Source organism: Taudactylus pleione, unplaced genomic scaffold (assembly GCF_031769625.1).
Source record: "Taudactylus pleione unplaced genomic scaffold, aTauple2 ptg000302l, whole genome shotgun sequence".
Taxonomy (NCBI): Eukaryota; Metazoa; Chordata; class Amphibia; order Anura; family Myobatrachidae; genus Taudactylus; species Taudactylus pleione.
In genome coordinates, this window is record NW_028284703.1 from 7,872,905 (window position 1) to 7,897,775 (window position 24,871).

General features: G+C 43.2%; 1 protein-coding gene across 1 annotated transcript in view; it reads right to left on the reverse strand.

The window, feature by feature from the left end:
• Positions 1 to 8,543: 8,543 nt before the first annotated feature.
• The window catches only part of RELL1 (RELT like 1), a 71,798-nt gene continuing 55,470 nt past the window's right edge, over positions 8,544 to 24,871 (reverse strand). The window contains exons 5-8 of the mRNA XM_088442016.1: positions 16,761 to 17,006; positions 13,990 to 14,128; positions 13,200 to 13,232; positions 8,544 to 11,875 (exon numbers count right to left, since the gene is read on the reverse strand). Coding sequence (XP_088298142.1) covers positions 13,209 to 13,232; positions 13,990 to 14,128; positions 16,761 to 17,006 — 409 coding nt within the window. The 3' untranslated portion in view covers positions 8,544 to 11,875; positions 13,200 to 13,208. The remainder of the gene's footprint in view (positions 11,876 to 13,199; positions 13,233 to 13,989; positions 14,129 to 16,760; positions 17,007 to 24,871) is intronic.

The following is a 24,871-nucleotide window of genomic DNA, read 5'->3' on the forward strand; positions in this document are numbered from 1 at the left end:
GAAGAAACGGAATGGATTTTCAGATTGGGGACCATGAGTCCGCGTGGCCTCAATGACTATAACAGCTACAGTCCTTTTTTGACCCGGTAGTAATCTTATGATGATTCCTTATTACTTCACGTATTATCCCTTAACTGATGCTTATCACCAAATTTCCTACAATCTATATACAATTCTAGATTATTTATATTTTAGTTATGTATATTTTTCACACAGATTACTTTCACTCTATTCTTCTTACACTCATGTCATAATGTCCACTTTGTATTCTGTCACTATTATACATCTCAATTTTCACTTATATTCTGTACGTGTTTTTTTTTACTAATTGAGAATAAATCAATATTATCTTCTTATTGAGATATATGGAATATTTATTTTAGTTTTCGGTGTAGACACTAGATTCACTTTATTTTCATTTATAATATCACACTTCAGGACTATATAGTTAGGATATATTGTTTAATCTTTTCAGCCCTTTATCCTATATATAAATAAATTTAATATATAATTTTTTTCAATCAGGTAGATTTAATTCCCTGTAGTATCACATTATGTCTAAAAATTTTTTATACAATTTATAATTAATAAATCCTTATAGGATAATACTGATGAAGGCGACCTAATAATGTAGCTATATTTCTTGCTACTATCACCCCCTTTTTTGTCCTACATTTCTCCATCTGTTATATATATATGTATATAGATATATATATATTTTGTCTGTTCTCTTTTGTCTTTTTCTTCCTCCCCCTGCTACCCACTTGGTATACCTTCCTAAACGATTCAGTCTAGAAGATATGTGTGTATATATTCTTTGCACATTCCGTTCATGTAATCATTCAACACAGCTTAACCAGCTGGTGTTTGCTATTTACATTTTACTGCATACACGCAGGGATAGCAGCTCATGACAAGCTGCTGACGTGATCACACAAGCCTCCGCTTTGACTCCGCCCCTGCTATTTGATTGGGCCAGTCTATTTGAGACTGAGCTCACTGATGATTGGCTGTTATAGATGTCAATCACTCTTCCCAGCCTCCCGATTGGGTCTCTGACCCTAGATAACCTGTGGGAGCCTGTAGCTAATTTGTAGCTGATTCTTCCGTGATCAAGCCTCGCTGGCGAAACGTGCGTCGGTCTCCAGGGTGCCCTGCATGTGCACGATGTAGGACACCCCTACACTCAGGTCATATTGGGGATTCTATTCTCTATCATATTATAGTTTGGAGTTTCTCCCTTATACAGCGTCCACGACACTGACACTCTATCTGTAGCCCTTGTACATTTATTTTGCGGTATTGTACATAGCCATCATATGTTTGTTAGTGATTCTTATTTAAGTACAGTTTCAGGTGCCCAATCCTGATTACATGCTGGCTATTGCATTCTGTTGAATAGTATAGTCTGCTGTTTTCACCTATTTGTATTATAACCTAGCGGTACCTTTTTGGCATATGTGAGTTCATAGATTACAATCTTAAGATTTCCCCATTTTTTATATTATATGACATTTATTTTCATATGAGCATTTTTCTGCTGCTAATTATGTGTCTCTAGGTAGATACTTTCAACTTGTAACTGGGCATCTCTCAATAAAGTCGCTACACGCTGAGAGAATGAGATGTAATATGTTATTAATAAACTGATAACTTTATCTCCCCAATTTAGAGGATTAACTACCCATCATCCAACCCCATTTTGATTCTCTATCACTATATATTCAATAGAGCTAATCATCCTGGGTGATTATACTTTGATATCAATACTGGTAAACTAAGCTCTTTTCCTATCTTTCCTCGCCTACAGCCTAGTAACTTCCCCCTTCCTTATTGTCCAATACTAATATAGTAAGACAATAAAGGGGTAGAAATGAATGCCTGTTTAAGAGGTTAGATATTGTCTTATTTTTCTCTGGGGCTACTGTGAAACACGGGTCTCTCACTCCCCAGCCTCTGCTTTTTGCAAGATGGGAAGCAGCAGAACTCGTTGATGGATCAGGTTTCTTATACCTCATATTTCTATTTTTCTGTACTATATGGTATTTATACTATTATGCATGGACTCATATAATCAAATACTGACCATTGGTACACTGCAACTATACATTCTTTCACCTCCCGCCTGCAGCCCAGTAATTTTCCCCCTCCTTTTTGTCCAATGCTATTATAGTATGACAAAGGAGGAGATTTAATGAATGCCTGCTACAGGGACGTCTTCTTGCTTTATTTTCGAGGGGTTACTGTGACATGCGGGTCTCTCACTTCCCATTCTCTGCGATAGCATGATGGCAAGCAGTAGAACTCTGTAATGAATCAGGACTCTTAACATCCCTCACTATATCTTCTTTCTGTACTATACGGTTACTTTCTATAATTGATTGGTCCATTTACAGGACCCATTTGTTTTGTTATTTCAACTGGAAAAATTTGAATGTATTTTTCAGTTTGTGATATTTACATTGATGTTTTCTCATTCTATATATACTTATATATTTACCCCTGACAAGCTTATGACCTGAGTGTATTTTTATAATTTGTTTGTGATATACCGATACTGGTTAGTATTGGGTATAATTGTTTAGTATTTATGCTTTATTGGTCTTTAGTATATTTCGCCTTTATGGGATTATTCTCATTCTCAGCACCTTGCACCTTTTCCTTATTATTTTCTATGTCTGTATATCATGTTAGTTACTAAAATATAACTTTTAATGAATTCAAGCTAAAACAGACTATCACACACCTACTAGCTATTAAGAGTGCGCCGTCATAGAGTCTTGGATTTGGTCCTAGGACCTCTTCCCTTTTCCTTTTGTTCCACATTGACCTACTCTGCGCAGCACCACCACAACTCCATCAATATATTTGGATCCATAGGAATATTGTGGATATAGCCCCGTCTCTATCTTCTATATAGAAGAATATATATATTTTTTGATATTTTTCTTAAAATATATGGTGATTCATTTGCTTGTGCGGTGAGTTTCCTTCCCCTTTCCCCACTCCTGTCCTCCAATTTGACTATTGTCATTATCAATTGCTTGCTTTAATTTCTATTCCCTCTTTGTAGATTATTATTACCATTTATTTATATGGCGCCACAAGTGTTCCGCAGCACCTTACAAAGTACATAAACAAATAAGTTCACTAGTGACTTACAGTACAATACAGGACAAGTAACATGGATAATATACACTGCTACATTAGCGACCACAGCACCCAGATAAGCAACAGAGCAAAGCAGCCAAGTGTTTGGTGCCCTAGTGGGGAGTAAAGGGGCCTATCAATTAGCAGATGTTTTTCCAAAAGATGAAAGACCAAAAGATATCTAATGAAAATTCCGGTGGCTGTGCTGAAAGATATCCGTCATGTACATGACAGATTTTGGAAAAAGACAAACGATGAACGATATCGCATGACATCCTTCAGGGAGTGGATTTTTTTTCTCTGCAGCGCTCTGTAGCTGCTGCTAATATCGTTCGTCGTTTACTGCATATAAACTGACAGATATTTCTAATATCTGGCAGCGATATACGATAATTGACCAAGTTGGAGAGATGAAAGATTCAATTTATCGGCCGCGGGAGTGTTCAATTTATCTGCTAATGGATAGGCCCCTTAATAAGTAGATGAAAGTAGAGAAGGAGAAGCACAAGAGGGTAGAGGGCCCCGCTCGTCAGAACTTACATTCTAAAGAGGGGGGGGGGGGGGACAGACAAACAGGTGTGACACAGATGCGTCAAGGAACTGTTCAGCAGGAAGTTATCGAACAGATACACTGTTTGCATAAAGCGTTTTTCATACTGTATGACCTGTTAAAGAATGGTTATACATCAGCAGTCATTATACAGATTGGTACATTCCCCAAAGTCGCCAATTGGCCCTGGTTTTCAGGTTGAGCCCCTGGTTTGGGAGACTGACCCTTGATATTGTACTTTATTGTTAATCAGTACATATTGATCTTTAATATTTCCCTGTTGTAACTTTTTTTGGTACTTCCGTATCTTTGCGGGCCCCTGGTGACGCTACGTAAGTAGCGTAACCAGGAAATACTATTCGGCCCCTTGCGGGCTCGCTGCGCTCGCCACGCTGCGGGCACGGTGGCTCGCCACATGGATTTATTCCCCCTCCATGCCCACTTGGATGGTAGGGAATGACGTTGGACACTGGCTCATCTTTACGCTAATGGCCAACGTCATTCCCTACCATCAAAGTGGGCATGGAGAAGGAATAAATCCATGTGGCGAGTGAAGCGAGCCACCGTGGCCACAGCGTGGCAAAGCGAGCCCGCAAGGGGCCGAATGGTATTACCTTAAGCTGAATAGTGAAGATACGTAAGTATCCTTTTTTTCTTTTACATCTTGCAGAGTGAGTAATATAAAAAGCACTAGAGCTCTTTGTGTCTGTTGAGTGCGTTACACAAACATTTATACCCCTTTCAGATATACAACCCAGGAAATTCCTGCTCAGACCCGGGAATTTCTCCTGTGCAAATTCCCGGGTATTTGGTCGAGACCCCCCTTTCACACTACTGTGTCTACCCGGGAAATTCCCAGGTAGACCCATTTCAGACAAGAGCAGGGTTTTTCTGCTTACCTGCCTCTTCTCTGCCATCTGCTCCTCCTAGCCTATCCCCTCTCTGGCTGATGATGATGATGATGTCATCATTCAGCAGCCAAAAGCCGGCCAATTGTAATGCAGTTTTTTTTTTTTTATTATCATTTTTTTAACATTTATTTTAATTCCCTGGTGGTTCAGCGGGAGTGCGGGCGGCCCGCTGTGGCACCGCCGGCCGGTGCTGGGGGTGGTGAGCAGCAGCGCTGAGCGTCCTATAGGACGCTCTGCGCTGTCAGCTCAAAGCAGCAGCGTTGAGCGTCCTATAGGACGCTCTGCGCTGTCAACTACATGTAAAAGCTGCTTGGTGCTGCTCGGGAGTAGTAAATTCCCGGGTAGCACCATTCAGACAGAAGCAGGGTAATTTCCAGGGACTTAAGTCCCGGGAAAAACCCTGGTCGATTACAGGGGGCGGCTACCCGGGAACGTGTTCCCGGGTAGGTACCTTTCACACAGACATGAGACCCGGGAATTTTGGCCGAGGCAGGCCAAAATCCTGGGAATCTCAGTATGTCTGAAAGGGGTATTACAGACTTGTTCAGCAACAAAGGGTCCCTGGAAATGCTTTATGTACATGTAATGTAAATCATATAATGGATGTTCGGTGCTGTATTCTGTCAGTTCCGCTCTGTCCTAATTGCTGCTGAAGTCAGATGCACCTCTACACTCAAATTAATCAAGAAAGGGTGCAAAAGACCAATCAGTTTATACGACAGACAGAAAGGCTGCATTCTTATTATATATCACAGAGACCTTCCTTTCAGTTTATGATCTATGAAAGCTTAATAGATCGTATTTAGGTATCCAGTTGACATTCAGAAGGTAGACATGGTCATTAGGTTGACAATATGTAGACAAGCAGTTAAGTCAACAAGTGTCGACATGTTCTTTTGTTAATTTTTTAGGGTAGGGTTTATAACTAAAATAACAAATAACCCATACGTCGACATTTTAACCATTTCAACCTAAATATATGACTACATATTGATTGTCGACCTAATGTCCATGTCGACAAGTCATACCCCATCTTTTATTTATTTTACAATATACTGTAAGAAAGAACTGTAGAAACATTTTACAAATGGACCTAATGTTGAGGAATGGTGGGAAGTCACAGGACCCCAACACAATCAGACGCACCCTCTGCAGTACACATCAACTCACAGACCTTACAATACACACAAACAGGCTTATTGTGTACTTCAGCTAGCGATGTGTCCTCATACACTATTGCTGCAGTCACACCAAATTGGCGCATCTGGACCGTGCAACTCTTTTTGTGCGTCTTTTTCACTCACAAAAGGGGTCTTCATTACAATGTAATGAAGACGCACCAGGACACAACACTGATTAATTTAATATGCAACACTTGTATAACATAACTGTGTGCGATGAGACTGAATCTGTATACAAAGTGCTACGATCCAATGACCGCTGATTTTTTTCCACACCATGGGTTTTACTTTTCTATATAGAGATACTTTATATGTCAACCTTTTTGGGGGCTGACATATTTATTAATGTCTATTTTCCAGTTTACTTTTTAGATTCTACGCTGTATCCTATGGATTTATCAATGACCATGACAGCAGACTTCCCACTACAAAAGAAAATTATATATGGTTTATGATGGATATATATTATTGTATTTTTCATCATTTTCTGTCATAGGTTTTATGTATATTATTGAATATATTAATGGTGTATATTGGTTGTCTATATGGCGGGATTTGTGATGACATTTATGTTATGGGTACTTTTCCATTTGTTGCTATGGCCGCAAATGTATTTCCGGTCCCCTGTGTTAAGAACGTTAGTAATGCCTGCCAGACAGACAGACAGTTTATCTGGCAGCCTGTCAGCCCACAGATATCGCAGGCATACACTGAGATATCTCACAGTGTATTGGCCCCGATATCTGCGCTCCGCCCCCGGGGGAGGAGACATTTCCTGAAGGAACAGGGGAAATGTCTGTCTGTCGGCTGAACATACACTGCCCGAGGCGGCCGACATTTTAACTTGCAGATATTGCATGGAACGGGCATGCCCGACCGATCAATATTTAACCCTTGGTCAAGCAAACATACACTACAATTATCAGGGAGATCGGCCCGATAATTGTAGAGTATATGGGCAGCACAGACGGCTTAATGGTCAGCATTACTGCCTCACAGCAATGAGGTCATGGGTTCAATTCCCACCACAGCCCAAACTGTGTGGAGTTTGTATATTCTCCCTGTGCTTGCGTGAGTTTCCTCCGGGTGCTCCGGTTTCCTCCCACACTCCAAAAATATACAGGTAGTTGAATTGGCTCCCCACAAAAATTTACCCTAGTGTGTATGTGTGTGAGCATGTGATAGGGAATATAGAGTGTAAGCTCCACTGGGGCAGGGACGGATGTGAATGGCCAAATATTCTCTCTGTAAAGCGCTGTGGAATATGTGTGTGCTATATAAGTAACTGGTAATAAATAAATATGCCCAGCATTCTAATAGTCAGGACACAAGCCAGAGAATCAAATTCTGGTAGAACAGACTCGAAAGTCAATGCTGGGCAGGAACATTGGTCAGGACAGGCAGCATTTAGACATGAAATATCAACAGGCAGCTTTTAGACATGGTTTCAAACTCATTCAAGGCTGGTCCGTGGAAGAATCATAAGTCGCCCTGGAAGACAAGGAAATCATACCAATAATGAGCAGTGAACAATCCCGTTTAACAGGCACTGAGAGCCAATGAGAAAACTGAGCAGAAATGTGACTGTATACCAGATCTGTACTTACTCATGTGCATCACCAGAGACCGAGGCAGCTAGTGCGGAGCTTAATCCTCGGTCTTAAATATAACACCATTACAATCACATGAGAGGGCAGAGGTCACTGTTTCCTGTAAGATTAGTTTGCTCCTCTCCTGAGAATTTGCTTTGAACATTCTGATAAACTGATATAATAAAGTCTCTGATAGACTTCCACTTCAAATCCACTTACGCAGAACAAGAACAAATACAAAACATCTTGAATGAGGAAAAATGCAATATGAACATGAACACCGATAGCTACCACCAGCTTAGGTGTGTGAAAGTGTTCTAAACCGCACTAATGGGCACAAACCTGGAATGGGCAGATCTCATCCGACATAGTCACTGGTTGTGGTCAATTTGAACAATAATCCTGGCCATTAAAGCCGCAGGATCGCCCTGTACGTGGCAAGCCTAAAACTCTTATTTTCTATGGACACTCCAATCCTACCTATTTCTGTATTACAGACTACACAGCCAATTACATACATTAATGGACAATATTGTGCTTGCCGTTTTTTAAAGACTAAAAAGGGTTTACAGGTTTACTGTGATTTGAGGCATTGGTTCAAGAAAATAAACACCTTGTGTATCTTTATTCGGCCTATTGTGATTTGTAGCCTGTACTATAAAATAATCAATGGTGTTCAGTTAGCATGAATCTGCCAGATCCACCCGTGGGTTACAGTATCGACCCTGCTGTCAAGAGCACTGGCATGCTGTATTTCTGCCTATATAAATACTGCATTATGCTTGCTTCATTGTAACCAACATAAATGAGCCAGTACATTTTGTACGTGAGACTGACTAAGCATGGTTTTACATTGCTGGTGCAATGGAAATATTCACATTATATTTTTATTGCATGACTAGGGTCTAGCTTCAATAAAAGGTGTTAACTAAAACCAAAATCAGTGTGACATTATGTCTTTTTCTCCTCCAAAAACCCTCCTATCTTATTAATGTCACATATTGGGGGGTGTCATCTAGCAGTGACAGGTGGGTTTCAGGGATAGAATATTTAGCCTGTACGTTTAATAGGCACAAATAAAAAGCGAACATACAAAAACTCCTAAACGGATAGAAACAATGTAATGTTGATAGGCATCAAGCAAATAAAACACTTAACATGAAACAAACATTTGTCATTTATTTCTGTCAAAGTGAGAGTACAAAAAGTGAAAGTACATATTGCACAGATGAAAACAAAAAGTAACTACATTTTTTACTACTTCCAGAAATATTCAAGTCCATACAAGATAACTACAAAAACAGGTTTTTTTTTTTTTTTTTTAAATCAACATGTCTATCTTTATATAAATGCGCATATATACACTCCATACTTACAAATACCTTGAAACTTACTATATATTATGGGGCAGTTCAACTTGTGAATAAAAAAAAAAAAAAAAACCCTTTAGAAAAGTGTAATACCCCACCCCCCATCTAAACAGTGGTTGTTCAACCGCTGAAATCCAACCATCACTGCAAGGGCAGAAAGGGGCCTCCCTAATGGTGTATAATGTCTGGACCAACAAGTGTAGTGACTGACGCTCGGACATTCTTATCTTATTACATTAAGGAGCAGAAACAAAGGTAGGATACATTTACTACTGGGCCTGACATTACGTGCCACTACGGCAAGCTCGGCGCTCCAGGTGTTCCACTGGAGAAGCGTCACTTTAGCGGTATTCCCTCGGTTCAGGTAGGGGGTGGGTGAATTTTAAAAGCTGCCTTTTTCTCGAAGTGGAATAGCACTTTTACTTTGGTCTATATAAAATATGTACTACACAGATTAAAATATATAACTATACATTTCTACATCCCATCATCACACACAGTCATAGCAGCCACATACAATATGTCAGAAACAGACAGAGCATAGTGATAGACATTCAACAATATAAACGAAGATTTGTCAGGTGCAAATGTGAATTTTCCTATAACCCAGAGGTCACATTTCTGTATTTGGCTGATTAAGACAAATATTGCAATAATTATATATATATTTACAATGATTCCCGACCACCCTGTGTTTTTAAACAGTTTCCTGAAATGTGATAAAGGATAGGAAAACAAATAATGATGTGCGATTTGAGAACACAGCAGAATACGTGCAACACGAAGATCTGTGACTACATAAATCCAATATACACTCCCATGACGTCTATAACCCTGCACTAGCACTATGGGGGCAATTCATTTAGGTGCCAATCTCGTTCCAGAACGTGATTCTGCATTCAATCAACATTGTGAAGTTTTGTTTGTCCCCATAGAGGTGTGCACAAAACTGTCATTTTGTCGCGATACCAGGGGTACTATATATTATAAATATACACGCACCCCCTGATTGCCCCCCCTCTAATTGAATTAACCCCTTTGCCCTGAAGCTAAATGCACTTTATATATAGATATATCAATTTTACTACTTCTTCATCAATGTTTTCTATAGGGTGCTGGTTTTAATTCTGAATTGTGTTTTTTCCTTGATGATACAATATAAAGTTGCTGCCCCAGTCTAAAAGATTTAAGCATTTTGCAAATGCTGTATAATAATTTCATATTTCCACTCAAACACCAAAAGTGTAATTAGCTGAGAATTAAGACTTTAAACGAATATAAAACAAAACAAAAAATCATCAAGAAATATTGAAACTTCAGTGTTTGAAAAGAATTTCTCTTGTGCAGAAGTCCCCCTTAGTCGTGTCATAAGTCTTCCTCCCTATGAATATATTGGCAACGATGTCTATTTCTGATCACATTGCTACTTAGTGATTTTTTTTTTCCTGTGTGCGCAAACAGATATTTAATAAAATGTTTGTTATGTAAGGTCATATTATCTAGCTAAAATAAATTACAGTTGTACACAGATGTTTACAGAACCGTTCTATAAAATCTACAATATGATCAAAAATGAAAAAAGCATCTCGTATCACATGCAAATATATACGTAAAAACTTTACAAAGAAATTAAGATTTTTGGCATCGTAACTTTGCTATGCAGCTGAAAAAAAGCTATTTATCTCCGTTATCAGAGGTGTCCTGGCCCAGAGGCGCCGCCTACAGTGCTAAATGCAAGTCATCTTTAGTTATCTTTCAGTGTCACATACTTATCTTAGAACATCTTATGTTCAGATAAATACTAAAGCTTTCAGGTCTGTGAATGTGGTTAGTAGATCCTAGATTTACTTGTAATTTAACAGTGTTGGGTCACTCAGACTTTTCTTTCTTTAACAGACCTTAAGAATGAAGACAGTGAGATATATACACGTGGACTGACCACGTGAGCGGATATTTTTAAGAAATAAAGGTCAGCTGTTGGGCAAAGAACGAGAACAGGAAATGGTCATACAGGAGACTATTAAAAGGTCCATTTAATAACATGGTCAACAAATAACCTTCAATAACCAGATATTAACTGATAAAAATAAATCTTAATGGATGCTATGGGTAGACTGAAAATAGGTTCTAGATTCCATAAATGCCTTCAAATAAAAAGACATCATGGGCCAAATGTAACTGGGCACGTCTTGGCAAAAGTGTAGATGCTTTCATCGATTTTGCAGCGGGAATTAAAGTTATTAAAAAAAAAAAAAAAAGGCAAAACCCAACCTGGTTTTACCTTTAAAGAAATTGCAACTTTAAACCCTGCTACAAAAAAAAAAACCTGCATCTTTGCCAAATCAGGACAAGTTCCAGTTGGCCCATTCATGATATATATTTAGAGAGAGAAAAACTGAACTAAAATAAAAGAGAACAAAAAACCCTATAAATCAATGTGGATGCATTTTAAAATCGTTCATTAAACTAAACAAATGAGTAATAAAAAAACAAAACAAGTGTCATGTACATTTCACATCCTGTTTTTGCCCATCACCTATAGTTAATTTAGAAACTGGTTCCATGGCTATTTCTCATATATATGCTACAATAAAAAACAAAGTTCCTATTTCACATCACATAACTAAAACAGTTTATTCCATAAGCAATGCCAAGTAAGGCTGACAATGTATAACACTGCAGCCAGGCCAGATTGTAGACAAGCCATCTACTTTTAAAAATACTGTATTAGTCCAAAAACTTAGTACACACTAAACAAGGTGACAGCAGCCTTTATGTACTCAAATAGCGTTGTAAATATACCATAATACTACTGGCATAAAGTAATTCATCATCTTGAATGTTGTTAGTAGCGTTTAAGTTAACTTGTCTATTTTGTGTAGTGGATCAATCAGACTTCGCACTCTCTTCATTTATTATAAAAATAGTTTCTGTTACAGATGCACACTGCTAAAAATTTAACAAAATTACTTTTTTTCCCCCCTATTTCTGTATTACTAAAAAGAGAAGACCCATGCTTTCTGTATGCAGGTCGCACAGTCGGACATCTCCGCTTAGATAGGCTTTTTAAAATCTTCAAGGCCCAAAGGATTGAGGCACCGTCACAACTCGCACAGAGTTACTGCAAGAAGAAACGAGCACAGTTTTAGCCAACATTCATCCAGCATCATTCACATAAAGTCTCCCACTTGAATTATGTGCAATTGTCCTCCAAGCCCCATGCGCATCTGTAATGTGTTACAATCGAACAATGAACAATGTTTTTTTTATTGTAGAGAGTGTATTGGTATGAAACCACTGACATTAGCTGCTGGATGTGAAATAGCGGCAATAAGAGACACAGAGCTCTGCACAATGTATGGGGAATACACGGCTTTATTGGATTGTAGTCCTAGGCACTCTCCTGTCCTATTAAAATGCTGTAGGACTGTTATACTTGTTAGTAGGGATGTGCAAACAGGGCCAACTCCTGGGGGCCTGGGGATCAGTTGGATTAAACAGAGCAAACGAAAAGCGTGTCTGTTCATTTCACAGATGAAGGGCTCAGGCGTTCTACTAACAAGATACACAGAAGTACAAGGAAGAATACAAGAGTAAACCCATTTAGGGAATAATAATAAAAAAAAAAAAAAAAAAAAAAGGAGGGGGCACCAAAGAAAAGAAACTATGTAGCATTAACAATTACCCACCCAGCTAAGAAATGGGCAGCGTAACAGAGTACCCGCAGTGGTTAAGTTGTGTTAGTAGGAAGGAGGAAAGATTTGAACGGTAAACACTGACTGTATTCTGCATTAATGATCCCCTAAAAACCGTGAGGATCGTTACTGGGCGTAGAGGAAAGAGAGGACAGGGGGAAAAGGTGTCGGCCATTATGCGGTCATCTCCCATTACCATCAGGATGCAATGGACAAGGAGGCGATTTAGCCAGAGTGGCTGAATTTCAGCTGATCTGGAACCCACTGAAGTATTAGGGGCAGGAGACTCCTCCATAGGCAATGGGAGAGTGACGTAAGGGCCAAGAGATCACCTCCTGGGTATAAATGGCAGAACAGAAGGGTAAATAGCCATACTTGGTGGATGAAGGTCTTAACTTGGTAAATGCCTGGCAAAGCACAAGAGTACTGGTAGGTGAAACGAGATACACTAGAACAGACTTCGTAGAAAAGGAAAAAAAGTGTCAATACTCTTACCAACGATGGATGAAAGCATAGGAAGGGGAAATAATAAAATACCAACAGCAGGGACTTAATAAAAGGGGATATAAATTCATCAGCCATCATCATAACAAGGTCTCACTTGCATTTTCTTTGGTTGTCCAACCAGCACGAGACCAGTAAGAGCTGGATGCTTTTGGTTACTGTATGTTTGCACTTTTTTTATTCCCATTTATCTTTTTATTTTTATAGTGAGATAGCATAAAAATGATGGCACAACACAACACATACCCTCACACTTCAGGTATCCACCGTGCTTTGATTCTGAAATTCAAGCAGAAAAACGAATGATTACTCCACTTTATCACTTTCAACTTTTTACTTCTGTGAAAAGCAACAAGTAAATGGTGTCATACAGTAGAGTAACCGCGTCTACAGGCTTTAAAGCAGTTACGCAGGAATCAAACATTTTGCTTGGTCTCTGGTGTGCTATTGGCTTTGTATATCGCTCTTCTGAAAATAGAAAATGTTATTTTTAATTTTGCTCATAGGTTTTGATACTTTGCATTATAGTGTGCAAAGGATAATAGTAAATTTGTATAATTTGCAAGGATGGTTACAGAGTCTTCCTATTCATTCCGATCGGTCTAGGGCTGTGTTTAAGAATTATTATAATCCTTGGAATTTTGTTCATACTTGCGTCGAGATTACTTGTCACTACGGTCTAAAATGTGAAAATGGTTTGTCGGAGTTACAAAAAGTATGTACATTTTTATGATACTATTAAATGGTTAATAGTTAATATTAAATTTTTATTATTTGAATCCACAAGTGGCGGCAGAAATAATAATAGAGTGCAGATACTTCAGTCATCATTGATTAATTGCATGTACTGAATTTATACCGCAAGGATAAGCCTGGTCTGTACAGAGTCACTATCCTCAGCAGATGACACCCATACATTACACACAGGCACTAAACAATATCAGTTACATGCTCTGACAGCTATTCAAATGTTTTATTGACTAATTCAATATACCCCTATCCAATCATAGAACAGCTAACATCTAGGCTTACCTACCTCTGTTTCTGTGCCACTTCTTTGCCTGGTATTCGGAGTGACTGGTGTAGTAGGTACCTCACCGTTTGTCACTTCTGTTCCGTCAGACATTAAGCGTTTCCGTTCCTTGGACTTTGGCTCTACCTTGGTGACTCTGAACCTGCAGGTGAAATGAAGAGAACATATAGGATCTGTAGAGCATAGTATTAGCACATGGAGACAGACAAATATGGGCTCACAACGCAGATTGCAGCAGCAGCACACATATAATGCAGTAATCATCATTCGGAACCAACTTTTGTATTTTTTTTGGGGGGGGGGGGGGAGGTGTTACTTGCAAAATACTAATTTTGGTCACACAGAATAATTTTGCGGCTCTCTCTGTGGTGAGCATACCGGAGGAGGCACTCTGGAGATCCAAACACACCATGGTTTCAGCGCTGTACCACTATGCTGGAATTAGTACTATTTATTGCCAGTTATTTATATAGCGCACGCGTATTCCGCAGCGCTGTACAGATATTTGGCCATTCACATCAGTCCCTGCCACAGTGGAGCTTACACTCTATATTCCCTACCACATTCTCACACACACACTAGGGTTAATTTTGCTGGGAGCCAATGAATCTACCAGTATATTTTTGGAGTGTGGGAGGAATCCGGAGCACCCGGCAGAAACCCACGCAAGCACAGGGAGAATATACAAACTCCACACAGTTAGTGGGACTCAAACCCATGACCTCAGTGCTGTGAGGCAGTAATGCTAACCATTACACCACCTGTGCTGCTACTACTGGTATAATATCTGCAATGTTTAAGACTTTGAAGCGCTATACCTAAAATCTACTAACATACATTTAAAAATGACCACCAGTCTTTTTTACAGTCTCTCCAATTGCAACTGAAGGAGCGCAACAGTGTAGCGTAGGCAATGTTCAGAGTGGGCGTGTTGGTGAAATTGTGGGCTATGCACATTTGGACGGAATGTGAATGCGCCTGTTTCTCATACAACATAGGGCGGGTGTAAAGCTGGGTACACACTGGAGCGATGTCAGGCCAACTTGCCGTTTCAAGTGACAAATGGCCAACATCACTCAGTGTCTAGCGACGATCGCTAGGTTCGATGTGCTGTACACATCAAACCTGAAGACATCGCTAGTGACCCATGTTAAGTTAATGAAGGCCGGAACAGTGATCGCTGCATCGTTCACCAACGCGTTCAAGTGTGGACGGGCAATCCCCATTCAAGGGCATTCGTTCTGATGTCGGAGTGAACGCCCGACGTCCCAGTGTGTATAAGTGCGCCCGAAGCATGTCCAAGTGGAGCATACAAATCGGCGCGGACCAATTGCAGTGATGCGCCCAAGTCAACAAATAGGTGATTAGCCACGTTTAGTCCCCTGCAGAAAATGCGCAAGCAATTACGACGGACTTGTATTCCCACTCAGCATCAACTCCTACTTTGTGCTTTTTGTTTTTATCTGCACTATGGAACGCTTTGGTTAATGGGTTTCTGGACAAGAAAAATGCAAATAAGATACCAGAGGATAACCTGCAGTCTATGTGCATACTATCTAAGCTACAAGACAAGTGGATTTAAAACTGATAAAAGCAATGATCTCAAATCAATGCACCTCTTCATTTGTCATATACTTCTTTATAGAATAAACAGAGTGCATCAGACAATGTATTCCTAACACAGTAGGTATATTACTATGAGCTCCCAATGAAGCATACCTAACGTTTTTGGTATATCACAGGGATATACAGATCCTGCACTTCTGCCCGCAATCAATACACCACTATTTCCACAAACACTGTTTCACCTTACTACTTGTTCTTAAAAAGACCCCTAGTCTAAAGAACCCTTTACTCTATTATTACAATTGCTGTGTAACTTTGAACCCAACTTATTCAATATTTGAATAAAAAAAAAAAAACAACAGCCCCTTATTACGTATTTAGGAAAAGGTCAGGAGCAGCATATTAGAAGGATTAAGACTAACATGTTTGACAATTCAGTGTGGAAATCATTTCTCAGCCAAGCATTGTACAAGCTCTAATGTCCCCCACACATCTCATTCCCGGTTCCCTAATGCAATCAGTCTGCACGTCCCACTGGTCAGGAGAGAACCTCTGTGTAATAAGACAGGATCAGAATCCCAAAATACACAAAGCATTCTCTATCTCTCTACAGCTCTCTAACACCGAGTCATACGATGTCACAGTCCTATACACAAGTGCTACAGACAGAGGTCCATAAACAAGGTGCAATATTATTAGGAGACCAGAAAATGCTGCTATGTATGCGATACTATTCCCCAGGAAAACCGTGACAGCAGCAAACCACAAAACTGAATATGTGATGCTGGCTTTGCAAGATCTGCTTAGCACAGGAAGGCCTTTATGTTTGAGAGAAAGAGAGAGAGGAAGGTGAAGGGAGAGGGGGGGGGGGGGACTTGGCTATTTGAAACCTGGGATTCTAAAGGGGCAAGGATTTTTTTTTTTACCTTTTACAAAAACCCCAGGTACAGGAGTTAGCAATTACGGTATTTCTAACACTCCTAGATGAGGGCATTGTTTAAACAAGGTGGAAAAAAAAGGTCTGTATGTACTAGTACAACAATTATTATCATCCTGGTAAATTGTAGGCTGGTTACAGATTTAGCCTAAAAAACAAACAAACAAAAGTACAACGAACAGATACAAAAAATCATCCCGTTATTTATGTTCAGAAAATCCATCACTTTTCACCCCGGCAGACAAATAAATACCAATGAGAGCAATATTACCTTCCAACAGACAGGACAGTGACAGCTCCCGGGCGGCTCTTCCTAGGCTCTTTGTGTTTTTGCGGCGTCTTCAAGGTCCAGCGCTTGTTGCTGCACCGGCTGCACGCATTTTTCTCAGCCACCCCCCCAACAGTGTGCAAGTGGTGCCCTTGGCACGAGTGTTTTGATGGTGTTGCGCCAGGCGAGGTTGGACTAACTGGACTTGTAGGACTCAAAGGAGTATTTGGAGTATTCGGTGTGTTAGGGCTACAGGAAAACAAAAAGTGGATGGTCTGTAGTAAAATAAAAAAGGCATCAAGTATAAAATACATCACAGTACAGAGAATGACAGCTTTCTATTTCCCAGGTAAGCATAGATTTATTACTTTTCGTTTTGTATCCCTGCATTCACAGGCATGGAATCAGTAACAAGGCAGGTGCCCCGAGATTACTGAGTGACAATGATGTCGGCACGCTCTACATGCGAAGCGTCCCCTGGACACTAGTACACAATGTGATGCTTGACAGCTGGAGTCTCTTATTTAGCACTGCAGATCAAAACTAAAAGCACACCTGCAGTACCTCCATACTACAGTACATAATGCATGTTTGCGTACTACAGAAAATCTAAGTGGGGAATTCCATTATTTGCAATGCCCGTAGCTCTCGTCTAAAGTGACCAGGGGCTATTCAGTTGTTTTCACTTATACTTCACGTATATAAAACTTTGCTTATTTTCTTAATAGAAATACGTTTTGGCTATATATTCACTTGTCAGTTATAAAAAGGACTATGAAAACTTGACTATAAAAAGGTCTCACTTCAAACTACTCATCCTTGCCCATCGCCCTACAAACCCCCCTAATATTGTTAGAACACCGTAACAGGGAGCCCAATTTCTGCTGACCAGACTGAAGTGTCCGCCCCTTATAGAGTTTTTAAGTCTGTGGCAGGAGCACTGCTGCGATGCCTCAGGACCCGTCTTATCTAAATGACAGTCACACACTGAGAGCAGTCCTCATATCACTGTAGGATTCCATCAGGGTTCTACTCTGGTCTAATCAGTGAACTGTGCAGTTGCTGAAAATTTGTCCCCCCATTCATTTGGGATTACAGCAGGGGGGCAACTGCAGGTATGAAATGCAACAAATGAACAGTAAACACAACTGACAAGAGAGGAGAAGCTAGCAGAAGAAATAATTGGGGGGGGGGGGGGGGGGTGGCGTGGGGATGAATGAACAGAAGGCAATATCTAGAGTTTTAGAGTACATTAAAATGAAACAGTCCTCTAAAGACAATAGAAGCTGCAGTTATGTGGAATGAAGCTATATTGAGAAAGCAAAAATGAAGTCTTTATTTCTTAATTGCTCTTCTTGTCCTCTTCTTTCCTTTTATTTGAACTGGAGTTTGATGTAAGATAACCTCTTCCTCAACGTAAGTTGACATGTGGAGAGATATATCCAGATATCAATCTTCAAATATATATTTGGTCACAATTTAACAAAAAGAAACCCTCGTGACGTAATAGCATACCCCACTCACAGCAGAGAGAAGGTGTGTATTCCTCAAAAGGTTTCTTTAATAGGTACCATCACCCAAAGATTTCACAGAAAACGACAAGGAGAAAATCCTGCGTACCGTAACTCACATTCAAACGGGTAGGGACACCACATATGAAGGTTTCTTTAATGGATAGTTATAGCAGGCGTACCCAAACTCACAATCAGAATAGTGGTTATGTATTCGTAGCAGTTTCTTTTTGTTCTTATTCCCCTTCTTCCTTTTCTTTTAGTAATGTATTCTCCCAATAACGTGATAGATAAGTGCCATATCAAAAAGATTTATTCGTCAATATAGACTCCAATACCACACAGTACATATCATGAAGCATCAAAACAAAATAAAATGATAAATTTAAAAACATATAAAAAAAATAAAAGATCTCCCTTGTGGGTAATGTCACAACACAGAGTGAAATAATATGAGATATGGTAAGAACTTACCTTTGTTATCTCTATTTCTACGAAGTCCATAGGGTTCCACAGGATACCTTGGGGTATATAGGTGTGACGTCAGTCATCGGGCACCATAGAGTTAAGCTTTCAGCCTCCCAGGATGCACTAGGGTCCCCCTCCTATAACCCGCCCCCGAGCCAAGGCACCTCAGTTAGTTACCAAGCCATAGGCCGGAGGAGGAGAAGGAAGAGAGAGAAAAAAGATCTGGATACACACAAGAATCACATTCTCACCAGAGGGAGATGGAAAAACCGGTGACCAGAGTAAAGCCCATCTGCAGCACAGGTGCGACAGGGCGGGAGTCCTGTGGAACCCTATGGACTTCGTAGAAATAGAGATAACAAAGGTAAGTTCTTACCATATCTCATATTTTCTACTTCAGGGTCCATAGGGTATCCACAGGATACCTTGGGGATGTCCCAAAGCAGTATCCTTTAAGGGTGGGGACGCTCCTGTGCTGAAAGGAGAATCCGCCGCCCCGAAGGCAGCATCCTGAGAGGCGAAGGTGTCAAACCTGTAATACCTCATGAAGGTATGGACAGAGGACCACGTATCAGCCTTGCAGATCTGGACTGCAGAGGCACCACGTCGAGCTGCCCACGAAGGACCCACAGACCTAGTGGAACGAGCCTTCAGAGAAGGAGGAACCGGCAGACCTTCATGAAGATAAGCTTCAGAAATAGCCATACGGATCCAGGCTGCCAAAGTTTGCTTTGAAGCAGGCCAACCCTTTTTACAGAAGCCATAGAGGACGAACAAGGCGTTCGACTTCCTAAACGAAGAAGTGCGGTCAACATAAGTCCTTAAGGCCCGCACAACATCCAAAGTGGCCTCACTCACTGAAAGGCCAGGTGAGTTAAAGGCCGGAACAACTATTTCCTCGTTAACATGAAACTGGGAAACAACCTTGGGAAGAAATTCAGGCCGAGTGCAGAGCACTGCCTTGTTCCCATGAAAAATCAAGAAAGGAGGTCTACAAGAAAGAGCCCCTAAATCAGAAACACGTCTGGCCGAAGCTATGGCCAGAAGGAAAACAGTCTTAGCTGTTAGCCATTTAAGATCCACTGAGCCCAGTGGTTCAAACGGCGGCCCTTGGAGAGCCCTCAGGACCACAGCCAAATCCCAAGGCGCCACAGGTGGAACAAAGGGTGGTTGAATGCGGAGAACACCTTGCATAAAGGTGCGCACATCCGGGATTGTAGCAATCCTACGGTGAAACCAGACAGACAGGGCCGAAACCTGTACCTTCAAAGAAGCAAGGCGAAGCCCATGATCTAGTCCCGCTTGTAGGAAGGCGAGTATCCGAGACAGACGAAACTCCCGCGGTGCATAACCTCTCGGTCGACACCACTGGAAGAACGTATGCCACACGCGATGATATATCCTCGCGGAAGACGGTTTCCGAGCTCGTAACATGGTACGCACTACAGAGCTGGAAAACCCCCTGGACCTTAACATGGCTGTCTCAACAGCCACGCCGTCAAAGACAGCCGAGTCAGGTCCGGGTGAAGACAAGGACCCTGCGACAGAAGGTCCGGTCGTAACGGCAACCACAGAGGACTGTCCACGGACAGACCCTGAAGGTCTGAGAACCAGTGCCGTCTGGGCCACGCGGGAGCTATCAACAGGAGCGTCCCTCCTTCCTGTTTGAATTTCTGGATTACTCGTGGAAGAAGGGAAACCGGAGGAAACAGGTAAGCGAACCGGAACGTCCACCGGACGGACAGAGCATCCTCCAGAGACGCCTTTTCGTCTCTTGTGCGAGACCCGTACACCGGCAACTTGTTGTTGTGCCGGGACGCCATGAGGTCGATCTCTGGAAGACCCCACTTGTCCACCAGAAGTTGAAAAACGTCCGGGTGCAGGGACCATTCCCCTGGACGAACGTCCTAGCGACTGAGAAAGTCCACCTCCCAATTTAGCACTCCCGGGATGAAGACAGCTGATATGGCCGGAAGATTGCGCTCCGCCCATACCAGGATCCGAGACACCTCTACGAGAGCCGCCCGACTTCGGGATCCTCCTTGCCGGTTTATGTAGGCCACGGTGGTAGCGTTGTCCGACTGGACATGCACTGGGCGACCCTGGAGAACCCGATGTGCCTGCTGGAGGGCATTGAAGACCGCTCGGAGTTCCAAGATATTTATTGGAAGCTCCGCTTCTGTCAGAGTCCACCTGCCCTGGAACAAGTGTGGACCCGAAACTGCTCCCCAGCCCCGAAGACTGGCGTACGTTGTCAACAGGACCCAATTTGGTACCCAGAACGGACGTCCCTTGTTGAGATGGGTCGTCTGCAACCACCAGGCAAGGGACAGGCGAACCTCCGGGGTGAGCACTATCGTCTGGGATTTGAGAGACTGAGGCAGCCCGTTCCACTTGGACAGGATCAGATGCTGCAGAGGTCTGGAGTGAAACTGGGCATATTCCACCATGTCGAACACCGACACCATGGAGCCCAGTAACCTCATGTGTGCAGACAACTGCGCACCCTCGACTGTAAAGCAGAGATCTTTTCCCCCGTCACAAAGATCCTTTGCTGTCCCGAGTCCAATAAGGCTCCGAGGTGCAGAATCCGCCGTGACGGGATTAGAGTGGACTTCTGCCAGTTTATTAACCAGCCGTGCCGTTGCAGTAGCGCAATGGTCAGGTCCAAGTGGCGCAGAAGGAGCTCCGGAGATCCTGCCACTAATAAAAGGTCGTCCAAGTACGGCAACATGCGGACTCCCTGCAGCCGCAGAGAAGCCGCCATGACCGCCATCATCTTGGTGAACACACGCGGTGCTGTCGCCAGGCCAAAAGGCAACGCCCGAAACTGAAAGTGGTTGCTGCGGATTGCAAACCTGAGGAACTGTTCATGGCGCAAAAGAATAGGGACATGCAGGTAAGCTTCCTGTATGTCCAATGACACCATGTAGTCCCCAAGTTCCAGCGCCAGAATAATGGACCGTAGGGTGTCCATCCGAAACTTCGGCACCCGCAAAGACTTGTTGAGAGCTTTGAGGTTGAGAATCGGACGATACGACCCATTGGGTTTCTGCACCAAAAACAGATTGGAATAGAAACCTTGGCCCCTCTGGGAGAATGGAACAGGCACTATAACTCCAGCCTGGAGCATAGTGTGCAATACCTTCCGCAGCTCCGTGGCCTTGTTCCGGTCTGATTGTAGACCCGTGGTGAAAAATCGAGCCGGGGGTCTGTGCCGGAAAGAGAGGGCATATCCGTGGGAGACCACCTCGAGAACCCAAGTGTCTGTCGTGGTGACCGACCAACACCGGGCAAACTGCAGCAGGCAGCCTCCCACTTTGGGATCCCCCAAAGGGAGGCCCGGACCGTCAGGCCGCAGGCTTGTCATCTGGCTTAGGGGCCGGACGTCTGGTACTCCAGGCCTGCTTCCGGGGCTTGGCCGATTTCTTGGGACCAGCCTGTCGGGGAAAAGACTGTGGTTTGGGCCTGCCCTGGGCCCTATAAGACCGAAAGGACGATGGTCCTGAACCAGAAGGGACAGCGGCCGACGGGAGACATGCCGATTTGGCTGCCGCCAGTGTGGCTACAATCTTGTCCAGATCTGGACCGAAGAGAACTTCTCCGTTAAAGGGCAACGCCTCCAATCCCTTTTTGGAATCAGCGTCCGCCTTCCAGGATCGCAACCACAAGGTGCGACGAGCAGCCACCGCTGCTGAAGAAATTCGAGACACCAGGGTACTAATGTCTAAGGCCGCCTCGTTGATATAAGTGGCCGAATCACGGAGATTACCAATCAACTCCGCCTGCTCAGCCGGAATCGAAGGACGCCTCCAACGAATCTGCCCAGCGCTCCATAGCTCTGGCAACCCAGCATATGGCCATAGCCGGCCGCGCTGCCCCCCCCCGCAAGGGAATAAGCGGACTTCAGGCAGATCTCCACCTTGCGGTCCGTAGCATCCTTAAGGGAGGACATGGATGGCATTGGTAATGTGGCACTACGGACAAGACGGGTCACATGAGAATCTACCTGTGGAGGGGATTCCCACTTAGCAAAATAATTATCCGCGAACGGATAAGCCACCGCCAGACGCCTCTGCGGCTGGTATCGCTTGCCAGGTTGTTTCCACGCCTCCTCTAAATGGTCCACCAACTGACCCGAAAGAGGAAAGACTGTGGCGTCACCCTTCACATCCTTAAAAAAGGCATACTTGGATTTAGCCGCTGGGGGAACTTCGTCCTCAATCACCAATGCTGTGCGGACTGCCCGAATAAGTCCAGGAATATACACCTTGGACCTAGCATCTGCGTCCTTAGTATGGAGAGGTTCCTGATCGTAAGGATCCAGAATCTCCCCATCATCAGACGTCCCTTCGTCATCCTCATAAGGAGCCGACAGAGACGCCACCGGCCGTTTATGTTTATGTGGCCGCATCACAGACTCCCCTTGCAACACATCCGATAAGTGCTGTACAGAACTCGTCAGGGAGTTAACCCACGCCGGCTCCTGAGAAACCGGGAGAGGGGAAATAGGGAGACTGCGGGGTACCACCAATTGTCTTGGGAAACCCTGCATGGGTGACGACACCACTGATTGCTGGGACAAACCCATCTGCGTAAACGCGGGCTGCGGAGCTAACTGGCCCACTAAGGTTGTAAGCGCCTGAGTGAAACAAGCCCAGGGCGGCTCCTGTACCGGTGCTGTAACCGTAATAGGCCACGCCATTGACAAACACTGCCGGCAGAGGCCCTCCGCGCTACCCTCCCCATCCGCTAAAGGTACTTTACACGTAGTACACTGTAGCCGGAGAGGAAAGTCAGTTTCAAAAATTATGGTAGAAATGTGACCCCTTTCACCAATTGTTTTAAAAAGGCGAGAGACCACCCTGCAGCACCGCACCGCAAGGGCTTTAGCAGAAAGAACAGGGACAGTAATAAGGCTGACAGTCAGAAATGGAAAGTACAGGCAGCAGCGCTAGCACAGTCACATACAATGCAAAGAAACTGCACTAACCAGCGCTGATAAATCAACTACACAGACAGAGTCTGGTAGGACACAGCGCTGCATACACAGACCTGACCACAGCGGAGGAGAGGTATGCGGGGGGGACCCAGACCACGATGCCTCCGTCCAGACTTCCAGCAGCGTTCACTATGCGTTCTTGAAGATGGCCGCCGAGGAGCAGAGAGGAGGCTGGCCTGGGGGAGGAGCGCTGCCACAGGGCCAGTTGGCGTGTTGCAGAGAGGGCTGTGTGCAGCGGTGGAGTGCTGTGAGACAGGGAAGGCGCGTTCCCCTGGCATGCATTTAACCCCCGGGACACCGCAGCAGAGCGGTCCGCTGTCCCAGGGGGGTAGTGGAAGCGCAGGTTATATACCTGGCTCCACGCTGCAGCCAGTCCCCAGGGAGCCCCCTGCCTGGGGACTCTGGACCATGTAACAGCGGGGACCCACCGCGGGACCCCGCTGATTACCTTGCTGTCCCCCTTGATTCCGGCCATGGTCCAGAACATCTGGGGTCACCGCTAGCTGTGACCCCAGATGCTCACCAGCATCCCCGGATCGGTACCGGCGTTCTGGTACCAGCGGGGGTGTAGGGAAGACAGCATGGACGTCAGGACTGACTGTCCATGCTGTACTTCCAGATGTGCAGCCAAAGCTGCATGCAGAAAACTTCAGGGGCTCTTCTTAGCCCCCACTCCAACAGGTGCACCCGACTCCGGCCGGGCACCAAACTAAACTGAGGTGCCTTGGCTCGGGGTATAGGAGGGGGACCCTAGTGCATCCTGGGAGGCTGAAAGCTTAACTCTATGGTGCCCGATGACTGATGTCACACCTATACCCCAAGGTATCCTGTGGATACCCTATGGATCATACAGTAGACAAATAGAGGCAAAGGAGTTGTTTTTTTGGGCGCACAAAAATTGTTGATGTCAATTAATATATAACTTTTAATAAATTGTTTCTTAAAAATATCCCAATACAGGGAATATAGACAGTGAAATATAAGGAATAAAATAATTATTAAACAAAAAACACATGTATATTAACTCAGCAGTTACCACGATATCAGTATTAGTCTAAAAGATGTATATATCTCCATAGGCTGTCAGGTATTATTCTGCTGGTCTCACTATCTGTATTGGCATATTACATACA